This window comes from Athene noctua, chromosome 1 (assembly GCF_965140245.1).
Source record: "Athene noctua chromosome 1, bAthNoc1.hap1.1, whole genome shotgun sequence".
Taxonomy (NCBI): Eukaryota; Metazoa; Chordata; class Aves; order Strigiformes; family Strigidae; genus Athene; species Athene noctua.
In genome coordinates, this window is record NC_134037.1 from 81,588,858 (window position 1) to 81,602,796 (window position 13,939).

Consider the following 13,939-nt stretch of genomic DNA (forward strand, 5'->3'; position numbering starts at 1 on the left):
TAGTGACAATTCACTGGTTCCTGAAAATCTCTAGCAGGAAGGCAATCCTTGCTCACACCAACAAATCCCAATGACTCTGATGGGACCCACAGCAGAAGCAGTTACAGAACAGGATGGTATATTTGTTCAGACACATCAGCCAAGACACAATACAGAGAATGTGTGTACAAGTCCAGAAAAAAAAAAAAAAAAAAGCAGGACCAAAATTTCGCAGTTGCAATGCCATAAATAAAACTCGAAGTTTGCCAGATAAAGACTTCAAGGAGAATGATGTCTTGTCAGAAAGACTAGGAAACCTGCTGTTTAGAACCTTAGAAAACAGTGACTTCTAACAAAGCAACAGATTTGCTGGTTTGCTTGAACTGGTTTATAGCAAGGCAAGAGGCTTATTTATAATAACTAAGGGCTTTGGGGAATGGAATATTTTCTTTAAAGGAACATTTTAACTATAAAAAAGGTAAAGAGAATTTTGTTTATAAAACCTTTTTACAGTTTATTTCCTATCAGTAATTTCTTAAAATATATATATATATATATATATATAAATGAGGATCTGACTAAATGAATCAGGACGTTAAATGATAAAGTTCTATCCTGTAAACAAATAAATAATTATTTACAATCTTTGGCAAAACAAAATGTAATTTCATTGATCTCACTCTCACACACACTTGCAAGAAAAAGAAAAAGAAATTAAAAAAACATCATAAATAATTTACATAGAATAGGAAAATTATGATACAGTCCAAATATTAACATCTTCATCCCCACACTGATGTCTCTCTCTGACAAAACAAAAAACCCTACACAGCCATTACAATCATTACATTTAATGAAGTCACCCTCCCTTCTGCTTGGGACTTGGGGATACAGTTTGAAACACCAAAAGTAAAAAACTGAAACATTTAAAAACCTCATGAAGATGATTTGGGAACAAAAACCCAAACCAAACAGGAACAAAACAAAAAAAATATTTGATAATATGAACACTATAAAATGTGCAATAAAGCCAGCAACTGTGGATTGCTTTCTAATGAATATAGCAACAAAATCTATTTCAAGGGAGAAACAGTTGATTCAACATTTAGCTCACTGAGCCCTATAAGAAGGCAGAGGTACTGCAGTATTCCATTAGTTAACCCATCTATGAATAAAATTACACCAGCATATGTTCTTTTTGAGAACAAAGCTCATACAACTTAAAACAAAAAAAAATGTTAAACATGTTTATACTATGGTATATCTGAGTAACTGTTGTATCTGTTTAGAATAAACACTGGTATCCCTTCAGTATTATTTAAGAAATTCTATATACAGCAGACATAGGTAACATTACAAAATATTAAAATTAGCGTAACTGGCTATATATTAAGGTTCCATTTACAAATTCCTTCTTATTATTCATTTAACTTTAAAGCATACATGAATATAACCCATAAAACTATACTTAAGTGTATACCATGCTTTGACAATATCTACATATTGCGATATGCTTTTAAAAATAGCTTTAAAATATTATTATTTGTGAATGTATTACTGATGAATTATATGACATGCTTTAAAATAAATTATCAGACAAGGTAGCTCAGTGTGATAATCATAATAAATACTAACAACATATTTATAAATGGAACCTTAAATTCATACATCACCAAATTAAGTAATAGTGGCGTTGCCACCTTTTCAAAAACCCACATCAGGATTCAGGATGTCAAAGTGCTTTTTGCAGCAGAGGTGGGAAAGTGGTTCAGGTTCATTTTGCTCCACATAGTCATGGTATATTCTTTATTACAAGGGAATGCAAAATATGACGGAAACAGAACAACTGGAAAATTTTTTTTGAAAGTCAGACAGTAGTGATAGCTTTGGAACTTACTCTTCCCTTTCACATGGGAGTTTCTAGCTCAATTCTGTTGGGCCTGAATTAAGCCTCTACTAGACAATGCATTAGGCTGCAAGTTTGACATTTCTACCAATTGTAATTTTTACAGGTGTTAAGGGCATCCTCATCAGCTAAACAACATCTTTTTGGATCAAGAAATGTTCATAATTGATCTTTATTATCCAAAGGCATTTTCATTGTTATAATAGATACTGTTGGTGTGGCCCTCCATCAGTTTGTTAAAATTATAGACCCAGAGGCTTTATGTTACTGAAGTCCAGTCCTGATCAGAGCAAGGAAGTGTCAACCATACACCTAAAAAAGTTACTCAAACACATTTTTCCTCGCTTAAAGACAATGACTGATAATCATCACCCCCCTCTTTTTCTCCATATATATATAAATACATTAAGTAATTACATTTTTATATGTAAACGTCATTCCTTAAAAAAGACAAACAAACAAACATGATTTGCTAAGTTTTTGCTCTACAAAAGTGTTCTAATGTATCAATCTTGCTTCAGTGGTGGGTCAGATGCTCACATTTAGGTTTCATTAGTCCTGGCTGTGAGAAGGCACTTGGGTGAAGGGATGGCTGAGGCACTCCTGGCAGCAGGGAGGTACCTGGTGAGTGGAGCACGAGGACAGAGGACAGGAGGTACACAAAAATAGAAACTGGGAGTACCAGGATGTACTGAGGTGTCTAGGTTGCATAGCATTTACAGTACTTTGCTGGTAATGCAGCAACCATTGCTCAAGCATCTGAAAGAAATGGGAAAAAACAATATTAACTGTGGTTGTTTCATTTGGTTAGGAAGTCAATCATACAAGAACAGAGCTCCATCATGACACAGTACAGGCATGCAGCACGTTTCCTGTTCTGCATTTTCCTACAAATGTGAGGACATTTATATAAGTATAGGTATCTATCTGCCTAGACACACACATATGTGTATGTGCACCTATATATCTAAATGTACGTATATAAAAAAACCATATGTAAGAAAACCTAGGAAAGCATTTTCTGTATTTCAAAACATTTTGAACAAAGCACTGCAGACAGACATACTCATTAAAAAATATCTGCTCTCTCATGCCTCTTGAAAAAGGGGTGATCCAGAAGTAGCTCTCTGCCCACAAGACACACTGAAATAGCCTACAAAGGAAAGTACATATACAGAGAGAATTCTAAGCGTGTATCTCACTCAGACATTTCTATCTCATTTTTTCCAGGCGGGTAGTATTAAACATCTGGGTTTTGTTATTCAAATTGAGCTTACTATCAGGGCAGAGGGCATTCATGGTATTTCAGCAAATCACCGTTTACTCCACACTATGAGATTACACATTGCTTTCAGTACTAGAGAATACTTTTAATTTCCATATTTTGTGCTTTCTTCATAGGTTATCAAAGGCTTCAGCATTTTCCAGATATTTTCTGTAACTAACCTCTGCATTCATATTTGAGGTCAGAGAAATAGACCATCTCTTGAGAGAAGACAAATAGACCCAATCGTCCACCAGCAAAGGTTGTATCGTAAATTGGTCCAGAATCCACCATGACTTGTTTCCCTTCATACACTAAAACTCTGTAAAGGAGAACATAATTTACATTGGACAAGAAGGATAAAGCAATGCCTGCTAAGGGCTTTTAACAGTTCTGAAGAACTGAAACAGAATTAATTTTAACAAGGCACCAGAAAACCCAACTTCATTGTAAGGATCACTTCTCACGCCCACCTGGCTGGCAGCCATAACACATTAATCAGAAGCAGTGGAGCTGTTCCATAAGAAATTTTATGAACACCATCTGCAAAAGATTTCCTAATTCTTTATTTAGAACAGTCTTGTCTCCTGGAATGAACTTATGTCATGTATATTGATAAGCTCCTCAGCCTGTGAACTCAGAGGTTAGTGCAAGACCTTGCCACATCACTTAGCAAAGTCGTCTTTACAGCTGTGTGAACAGCTGATTTATTTGTCTTTAGGTGCAAGGGCCAACAGCAGAAAATGGCAGAACCAACCCTTTAAAGTCAAACAAAACATTAATTGGAGACATGTTGAATCTCAATTTCAGACATTTTAAGAGCTTAGTGAAAGCTGGAAGGATTTGGACACAAACAGCTAGACAAACAATAAATTAGAAAAGAAGAACTTGGTTTGGTTTTGTGTTTGGATTTTTTCAGGTTTTTTGGTAGTGTTTCAAGGATCCAGCCCAGAGCCAAGAGACTTCTAAAGATGTCTCTTCATTCTCCTTCTCTGTCAGATAGACTGCAGTTCCTTGAACTCGGATTCTCCATTTCTCATGGGAGACTTTGAGATAGTTAAGGTTCTTAGGCTCTCAGTCTCTTAAAATAGCTTTTAGACCAAATGAGAGATGACTCTATAGTCTGTAAATCAAAGCAGTGTCTGGACGAAGGGATTATGGTCCTGCTTCGATTGACAACACATTAGTTATACAAAGCAAGATGGCTTCACATGAGGATGAATAGACTTGAGCAACTTCCTGTAACTCAAGGGTTAGGGACAAATTTCTGCTTAGGCAGAAATGCATGTCCAGTACTTGCTCTACATTGAAGTGTTTTATTTTCTGAAAGGTGCCCAAAGACAAGTACGAAACTGCTTCCTGAAAACAGTATTTAATGGATGGTAAAAAGAACAGGAAAAAGAATGACAGGTTTTCATTCACTCAACGTAAGTCTCAAAATTTCAAGAACCCGAAACATATGAGAAGAGTTTAATAAATTATTCACACCACCAGAAAAAATTATGTAGCTCTAATCATGTGAATACAAAATTGCTGTTTCTGCACAAATAACATGGTTTTATGACTATACTAGTGAAATAATTTAGTTTATTTATTTTCTATAAAAACACCCTAAAGAATGAAGGAATTTAATGCCCTGGACCTTAGAATTTCTCATGGTAGATTAATGGGATACCAGTTGAAACATGTTTTGTCTGACACTAAGTAGATTCTGAAAAGGAAGATACAGGTAACAGCAACATGAACGAGAAACTCAGGCTTCATTTTGACCTCTATCAGTCAGTGCTTTGCACTGCAATACTTTGATGCATAAAGAAACTCTTCTTTCCAAGAAACAGGTAACTTAGTAACTTGGTCTATCCAAATTTGTCTACCCTTTGTCTTTCACAGTCAAATGAAACTCGCCTGGCTCATAAACACAAACAAGACAAAGAGGTAAGGTCAGACTCTGTTCCATGAAAAACATCCTTTACAGTTACAGTTAGTAGAAGATAAAATTAACATGGACAGTTAATTCTCATTCTTTGGAACATCAGATAAACAGCTGGGCTCTAAGGAAAGTCATGTGCCATAGCTCCTTGTGGTGTGCATTACAGATGTTCTCATGGCTACTTCTGCAGCATCTCATATAAGCCACTATGGGAGACAGGATGCTGAAGCAGACAGGCCGTTGGCCTACTTCCCTGCAGCAATTCTGATGTTTCTAATTAATTTCATTCATTCAAATTCCAGAGGCTGGAGAGGAATCTCGTGTTCTAATCTTGCTTTGAGTTTTGTTCAGGAATTTTTGGTCCCTTTACAGAAGGGCTATTGAGAAAGAATTTTTTTTTCTTTAATTTAAGAATATTTAGCTGATATGAAAATTGAACCATCCAGACTAAATTAAATACATCTGAAAATGAAAATAACTTATTCTAAAGATAACAAAATGTCCCTAAAATATCAGAACAAACTGTTACACAAGTGTCATTATCAGAACTAACAAAGAAACTGGTAACATAGGTCTTCTATCAACAGAGTCTAAAAAGTTTTGCTACTAGAAAATAGAGAGGTGCAGAAACATTTCTTACTTTATTAATCCTGTTTTAGGCCTATGAATCAAATGCCACCTGTAAGCCGTATAATCTTTCCAGCCAATGTTCTTGGGATCATGCCACAAAGTACGCACCTACAGTAGGAATACAAATGCCTTATTAGAAACAGACTGCACCAGTAACTGTACATCCACTATAGAAATTGTACATGCGGTCAAAGCTTACTTGCTGCAGTGCATGAAGCTGAAAGCAGTGTTTAACATTCAATGATATGATAAGCAGACCTCTCTTATAGGGTGAGAGTAATGAAAAATTCTGTCTTAAATTATTAATCATTACTTATCTGTAGTTGGAGTCACTGAAGACCATACAACATCAAACCTAACTTCCCCTAAGAAGTCTTGCCTCTGTTTGCACATACACACCCACACTGTCACAGTCAGTGCAACTTCTATCTGTCCAGGTACGAAGGAGAGGACTGCAGCTTGCAAAGACGTTAGTGCCTGTGGCCTGCTCCTAGAAGTCTCTCACACTCAGTCAAGGCCTTTTTCCTGCAAGGAGTTCCAAAGCATGAAATTCCTATCCCTGTGCAAAGCCCCACTAACTTTATTTCCAAAAGGCACAAGTTTCTTCCATGGCTGGGCAGCAGTTTTTCTCTCTTTGTTTTCATTTCTTTTGTCTTTGGCTGTCACTGGTTACTGAACTCTAAACCACGGATAATTCAAACAAGCTGGAATGCCAAAGAAGCAAGCGCGAATACAGAGGTCACAAAGGATTTGTGGATAACTGAGACTTCTCACTCCTTTTTCTTTGGACCACACCACATCTTCCCTTTTATACATGTAATTTTTTCCATTCATATTCTATGTGTAATGTTTTCTTCGAAACATAATACGAATGTTATTATTGACACCAGTAATATGGGAACTAAAGAAAAGCTGATAAATGTCTGCAAAAATTGAGGTGCAAAAGGAAATTCTTTGAGACACCTCCCTTCTTTTTAAAATATTAGTCATGCATTGTTGGCCTGAAGTTTTAAATCTCTCACCTGCCCAGGGGTGTTCCCTGTGTGCCACAGAGCATTTCTCAAGTGTTCACCAGTACCAGTTGTTGAATTCACTACTTTGAGCGACACACCAGAATAGCCATAAGCCCTGGTGGGTTTGTCCTCCCAGTAGGTCTGAGTGACCTGCTTCCACATCAGAACATAAAACCGACTGCTGGACTGGTAGCCAAACACAAAGCCAGCATAGTCATCATCACGGTCTGTGTTAACGTAGAATGTCCCACTGAAGTCAACGGAGCTGAACTCATCATAGCCTGGGAGAGGATGAAAGAGACAAACCACTGAGCTACAATGCTAGGTCCGACCACCCACACCCAAGAGTCCCAGCTCTATCCTGAGTTTTGCCAGGAGTCGTAAACTATATTTTTCAGTTTCCTTACCTGTAGAAAAGGCAGTAATTATACTTGCCTACATACCGCATGGAGGCTTCTGAAGAGAAATAAGTTGTATAAAATGGGTGTTGAAGACAGCAGGCACTATGCCTATATCAAGTTCTTCAACAGTTATTGTCAGTGACGAGATGAATGGTCAAAGGCAAACAGCATTGAGCTATTTTTAATTTGGGCATACATACACTGTCCCCACGTGTCAGTCCAAAGCTTGCAGCACCAAAAAGGTATGGGGGGTTTTTTCCACTTTCTTTTTTTTTCCTTTCCTTATCACCAGATGACTGGTTACTTTTCCAAAGATGATGGCTGACATCTGATACTCACCTACAGCTATTCCAGGATCAGAGTTGGCAGTCTGCACCAGTTCCTTGCCTTGGTGGCGAATAACCCAGTTGGGATCAATTTGAGCTGTTCCCTTGGGGTCCAGGGGGACCATCTGGAACTTTCGGAAATCAGTTTCACTTATGGCATTGTTTTCAGGACATACATCATAAATATCTGGGACATTGTCATTGTCAAAGTCATCTTTGCAAATATCACCTCTGCCATCACCTATAAGCAATGTGAATAAGCAAATGAAATTATTAGCAGTTTATCCAGCCTTCCTAACAGCTCTCCCACTGATGGAAGAAATTTATGATATATATGTTTCTCAAAGAACACTCCAAATGACTCCAAAAAAAGCTTCATTTTCTGAAAATCCATTTGAAATGTTGCTGGTAATGACCAGAAGTCATCAACTTAGATCAGGGCCAAAATCGTTGTAAATAAAACTGTCCTGTCAGTGGTTTATGACAGTGACTGATCTGGTCCCAGTCTACATGCTGCTTTGGAATCAGGGTGGGAAAAGTTGGAAGTCTGCTGTGTCGATGTAATTCACTAATGTTTGTATTACATTTTCAGTTTGATTTGTCCCATATGTGGATACAATACCACATTTTAATATGTGCAATGTAAATGAATTCAAACAATAGTGTTAAAATGTTAATCTTTCTGCATATTACTATATCCTTATATACTATTGAAGATACTGAACTTTTTTTCAGACTCCTTCTATCTCTATCTCAAGATTCCTTCAGCAACAATCTAAGGTGCTACAGATTGCAGAAGTGTCATGTTTATGTCAAAAAAAAAATGGGAACAGTATTGCAGTAAAATATGCATACATGTTTAGTCACTCACTTGTGGGTAGAAAAATTTGTAGAAAAACGTAGCACTTCAGAAAAATGTAAGAAAAAAAGAAAGAAGCACTGTATCCAACAGGACTAGCTTTGGAGGAATGGAAATATTAAGTTTCATTAAATGAATTGCAAGAAGGTTTTTAGAGAACTGCTCAACACTTTTACTACACTCAATATTTAAAAAAAAAAAAAAAAATTATTTCCTTTCTTAATTATCCATAATATTGGTGGAAACCAGGAGATGTGACTTGCTTTGAATAGTAGGTCGTGAAAGGAAGCATTAAAAAAGAAAAATCTCATTGCCAATGCCACTGTTACTCAGTGGCACACAACAGCACAAACACCTGAAATAAAGTAGAAAATGTTGGCTAGGCAAGTGTAGAAACAAATACACAAATGCTCCAACACTTACAACAGAAAGCACTGGATATAACACTGGGTACTAATGTAAAATCAGAACTGCCAGTTAATTTGTCTCTATCCTCATGTAACTGAGCATCTGCTTTTTTTTTTTTAAGTGTTTGTGACTGCTCTAAGAACATGGGAATTAACACAATGGAAAACAGCAATGATCCAGCTCATTCAGTACTGACCTGCTCCACAGACAAATGGAAAACTACATTACTATGCCTAAGCAGCACAGCATTATCCAAGTATGAAGCTTTCAGAGGGAAAGCTGAATGAGTTTTAGGCAACAGCCAAAAAGCAGTTAGAGAAAGCTGAAACATCTAATATCTCAAAGACTTTCTGCAGTTCAGATATGTGGTAAACGGCCCCATTTTCCACCCTGGCTATTAGCCATGAGGAACTCCAAATCCTGACCAGCTGCATACTCCTGCACCTGTTTATCTTAGTACTTATTGGAGAAAAGAGAATTAATTTTCAATTTTAATCCCTTTGCCAATATCAAAGATGTAATTCTTGAGTCACAGGAGAATGTAATTATTCACTGAAAGTCCTGCTAATGTTCATTTGGTACTGAGCAGCTGCTGACAACACTGATTCCCTGTCAAGGAAAGTTAGAAAGCATTTGTTTACCCAGCCATGTCCAACAGCTCTCTCCAGGGCTTCATCTTTATATGCTATAGCTCACATCTTCAAAAGTGTGAGAAAATCTTTGGCTTTATTTATCCCTTTTCCAAGATTTCTGTTGGGCCTGCTGCTAATGATATTGATGAGATAGATAAACTGTAAATTTACGCATTTTGTGAATCCTTATTCCATACATAAATGTAGTCTCCCTTGCAAGATCCAGGTGACAAGACGACTACAAGAAACTATTCCAGTTTGGGGGCACCCTTATTCTGGAATATTTCTCAAATTAAGGGGCTATTCCAGAGATTAGCAAGCACGCAGAGATTCCAAATACATAACTGGACTGAAGGGTTAAGTATTTAAGTACTACTGCTGACTACCAACAAGAAACTTCCTACTGCCAGCAGTTGTCTTACCAGGAAATTAGTGAGGGCTCAGGATTTTATCCTTCTAAATGTGAATAAAACCATACTGTGTACGTAATAAATTCTGCTTTCCGTTTCACCAGTGTAACCATGGAATAACTCCAGCAAACTGTATAACTCGGAACAGAAATTTCTCACCTGTATTTACTGCAAAGGCCATTACTTGTAGACATATTATGGTGTTTTTCAAAGGATCATAAATATTTTCTAAATTACATTTCTGATGTGAAACTAACACTATTTCAGTATTGAAATACTGCCAAGCACAGAGTAGAACTGTTTGAGAGTGACCAGCAACATTTTACCACGGTACTGGAGAACAGAACAATTACGTATCCATTTTTTAAAATGTTACATGTACATCATCAAGACACATTTAAAGCTACCTACAAAGCAAATTTGAGAAAACCTGCTCAGAAATCTTTTTTCTACAAAAGTAGTTAAAAATTAACAAGAATTATAGACTTAAGAAACCTGGGAAAATAGTCTGTTTTTCAAAATAAAACAGAGCAGTAAACCATTTTTTTCCCATTTTAATTTTCAGAAGATAACTTGTTTTGAAAGCAAAGCAGCTAATTTTTCATTTTTTAAAGAAATCTGAATTTCAAACTATTTAAAATATTTTCCCATATTTTTAATATTTCAACTCAAAGTGAAAATCTGAAGTATAAAAAAAAAAAATCTTTTAAAATTTGTTAAAGATGTCCTTCTATAAATAAGTACGTTTGTGTTTGAGCCCCTGTCAAAGAGGTTCCTAATGCTCTCACCCTGGACAAAACTGGCCAGTTCAATTCCACTGAAATCCACAGTGTCTCAAATGTCAAAAGCAGCTCAGTTTGATCTGAAGTCTTTCTTTGTCACTTATTAATACTCCAAGATCAGAACTGGATACTAAGAACTAAAAAAAGTTCACATGACATTGTTCTTACCATCAGAATCCTCCTGCTCAGGGTTGTATCTGAGGCGACAATTGTCCCTGTCATCTGGGACACCATCATTGTCATCATCAGGGTCACAGGCATCTCCTTTACCATCTTTATCATGGTCAGCCTGATTAGCATTGGGGATGTAAGGGCAGTTATCCTGATTGTTCTGGTGGCCATCTTCATCTATGTCCTCATTGTTGTCACACTGGTCACCAACAAGGTCATTATCTGCATCAGTCTACCCCAAAAAAATTTAAAGAGTAAATTTATTATTGTTACTAAACATAAAAATACAGATAGCTTGGTATGTAATTTCTTAACACCCCTCTTCAAGGATTTCTCTGGAGACAAGTAATATCATGATGACAACCATGCTTAAAGCATAAACATAACTTTAAACTAATATGGCTACTTATTCTGCTATCAGTGTATAAGATCTGGTCCCCAAGACATTTCCAGGGCAGGTCTTTGGCCAGAATCTTCATTGTTCTCATTCTAGACATCACAGGGGAGTGTCAGTCTGGGCAGCACATTTTCTAATTGCTTCTATATACTTCATGTTACTTATCTGCATGTGGACCAACAAACTTGGACATACCAAATGCAGCCCTGAGGCTGTACTCACTTGCCATGGGGAAAGAAGACAGTTCAAAGGCTGGACAATGGATTAAAGGCATCATCACTATATTTCCCTTTCATCTGACAAAGAGATCTGACAACCTAAGATGTGCAAATGAGCAATACAGATCAACCTCTTCAGCTCTACAGTAAACAGGGACTGATAGAAATTCTTGTGTTCTTTTAAAACTCTGCCCTTGTTCTGACATTACCATTAAGGAAACTGTTTCTAACATTTACCTGGTCTGGATTATGCATCAATGGACAATTATCACACTGATCACCAACTCCATCACCATCTGTATCACTCTGATCCGTGTTATAGACGTAAGGACAATTATCTCGTTCATTAAAAATGTCTATGAGGGAAAAAAGAACAAAATATTGAAGAAATTGGAATGATATAGCATTCAGCACAGACAGCCATAGACTGTAGGAGTCACCAGTAAAGAAGCAAGGCTCTTAAGGGGTTCATATACTTTCTGATGCTACTACATGAAATAGTGAAAAGGTATTAGAAAGAAAAATTATGGTATCAATTCCACTTTTCTTGCTATGACTAAGTCTCCTGTATGTATTTACTTAAGGAATTTTGCTAGAGTAAGGGCTGATTATATCTTAAGAATTCAGCCATTTTTCATAGAATAACAGATAAAGAGGTGGAGTATTTTTCTTTTTAAATAATTTGAGTTTTCTTCCCACACTATAAGAAATGGCATCAAATACACTGCTATATCATGGTCGAATTTCTGAAGAGCTTTGTATAGGAACAACTGCATTAATTTAGTGCCTCAGCACTAAATAATTTAATTTTACCAGAACAAGTGCATCATTTATTGTACAGCATGCCAAATTTCCAAAGTAAACTGTTCCTCCTCAGAAAACTTCATTATACAACCAACAATCTCCTTCAAAATTGTAATACACTGAAAAGAAACAAAATCAAGACATGTTGGCATATGTGTCTGGAAAGGATACAAAGACCCTTTCCTACACTATGCGGTCCCTGGATATTTGCATAATCTTTCAGCCAGTAACATACGGTTACGTTTTAGATCAAATTAAAGAACTACCATGAGTACTACTAAGAATCTGATAATCAGAAGCATGAGAAGACTTCAAAATGTTCAAGTCAGATAAGCATCCAAAAGTTTAAAACGTTGCTGAAGGAAATCCAAAACTACATTTCTTCAGCTTCCAGTACTTCTGGATCCGCATAAGTTTGAAATGCAGCAGGGACATGATTTCTGAAAGACATTTAAGTGCTTTTCCTCCCTCCTTAATTCTGATCAAATCTGGGTCATATAGGCATGTACTGGTAGATGAAATAAACACCTTTAATAATGTTTGAAGACACACAAAAATGTGTATTTGGATTACTGTGGTGTTCTCATTACATTCATAAAAAAGTAGATTAATTTCCTAAAGATACTGTTTTAACTACATGAATGTTCTGATGTTCTTTTCCCTCCCTAAAAAAAGGAAAAAAAAAAAAGTCAATAGAAGTGTTATATTAGACCCTGATTACTTTGGAACACAGATGAAGGGAAGAATTTTTTTTTAAGATTACACTGATAAAAGACTTGCTGTGATTTATTCTTCAATATTATCCATTGTAGTCAGTTAGGGACTTAGTTGCAGTCATCATTGTAGTCAGTTAGGGACAACTATATTATGCAGGACAGATGAACCTCAGTCTTCTCGCTCTTCTGCATTTTTGAGCTGCTAGACCCAACTTTATTCCATGTATAAAAGCAGGTAGCCCATCTTACTGGACGTAAAGCAAAGTCTACTTGTGGGACAGCACTTAATTCTCAAAACTGAAAGCATACCATCTCCGTCAATATCCACGGCACATGAGTCACCCTCCCCATTATTATCTGTATCAATCTGAGCAGGGTTGTGCACATAGGGACAATTATCACAGCGGTCACCAACTTCATCCTTGTCATAATCAAACTGACGAGGGTTGAACAGAAGAGGGCAATTGTCCTAGTAAGAAGAAACAGAAGATTGCAGAATATAAACCACAACTCAACATACTATGAATTGGTAACTCTTCCTGTTCATCTTGAACAAAGGCCAGAAATCAAAATATTAATCCTTTTTTTTTTTTTTTTTTTTTCGGTGGACAAGCTGTACCTACACTGAAGATTTTGGTGGTAACGGGATGGCATCTGGACAGACTGGCTCACTGTCTGTTTTGGTGGGTTTGCACAAGGCATGTGAAATATGCTACATATCTCACTAGGAGAGCAACAGGCATTTTAAATTGGATCTGTACTCAGATATTTCAACAGAAGTGCATCACTGGTACACACATTTTTTTTAAAAAAATCAGAACATGTTGAAAAATCAGGCCAATTTCAGCTGCATATTATAATTTTTTTTAAAATATAGAATTGTTGCTCTGACTTTTTTTGAACAAACTATTATCAATATTCTCACTTTTATACCATGTATTTTGATTTTACAATTTAAACAAGGATTGACTTTTTTTGTGGGCTGTATTATATTACATACAATAATAAAAAGTAAATAATTGCAAAAAGCAAAGTTAAAATGGAGTGCCCTCATTGGCCCAAAATATTTTTTCCCCCGAGACCATTCCTTTTC

At 36.4% G+C, this 13,939-nt stretch overlaps 1 protein-coding gene across 1 annotated transcript in view; it reads right to left on the minus strand.

Annotated features, from left to right (window-relative positions):
* Positions 1-558: 558 nt before the first annotated feature.
* Positions 559-13,939, minus strand: part of THBS2 (thrombospondin 2) — a 34,633-nt gene continuing 21,252 nt past the window's right edge. The window contains exons 15-22 of the mRNA XM_074925087.1: positions 13,156-13,315; positions 11,564-11,682; positions 10,709-10,943; positions 7,463-7,690; positions 6,732-7,003; positions 5,720-5,817; positions 3,332-3,471; positions 559-2,644 (exon numbers count right to left, since the gene is read on the minus strand). Coding sequence (XP_074781188.1) covers positions 2,637-2,644; positions 3,332-3,471; positions 5,720-5,817; positions 6,732-7,003; positions 7,463-7,690; positions 10,709-10,943; positions 11,564-11,682; positions 13,156-13,315 — 1,260 coding nt within the window. The 3' untranslated portion in view covers positions 559-2,636. The remainder of the gene's footprint in view (positions 2,645-3,331; positions 3,472-5,719; positions 5,818-6,731; positions 7,004-7,462; positions 7,691-10,708; positions 10,944-11,563; positions 11,683-13,155; positions 13,316-13,939) is intronic.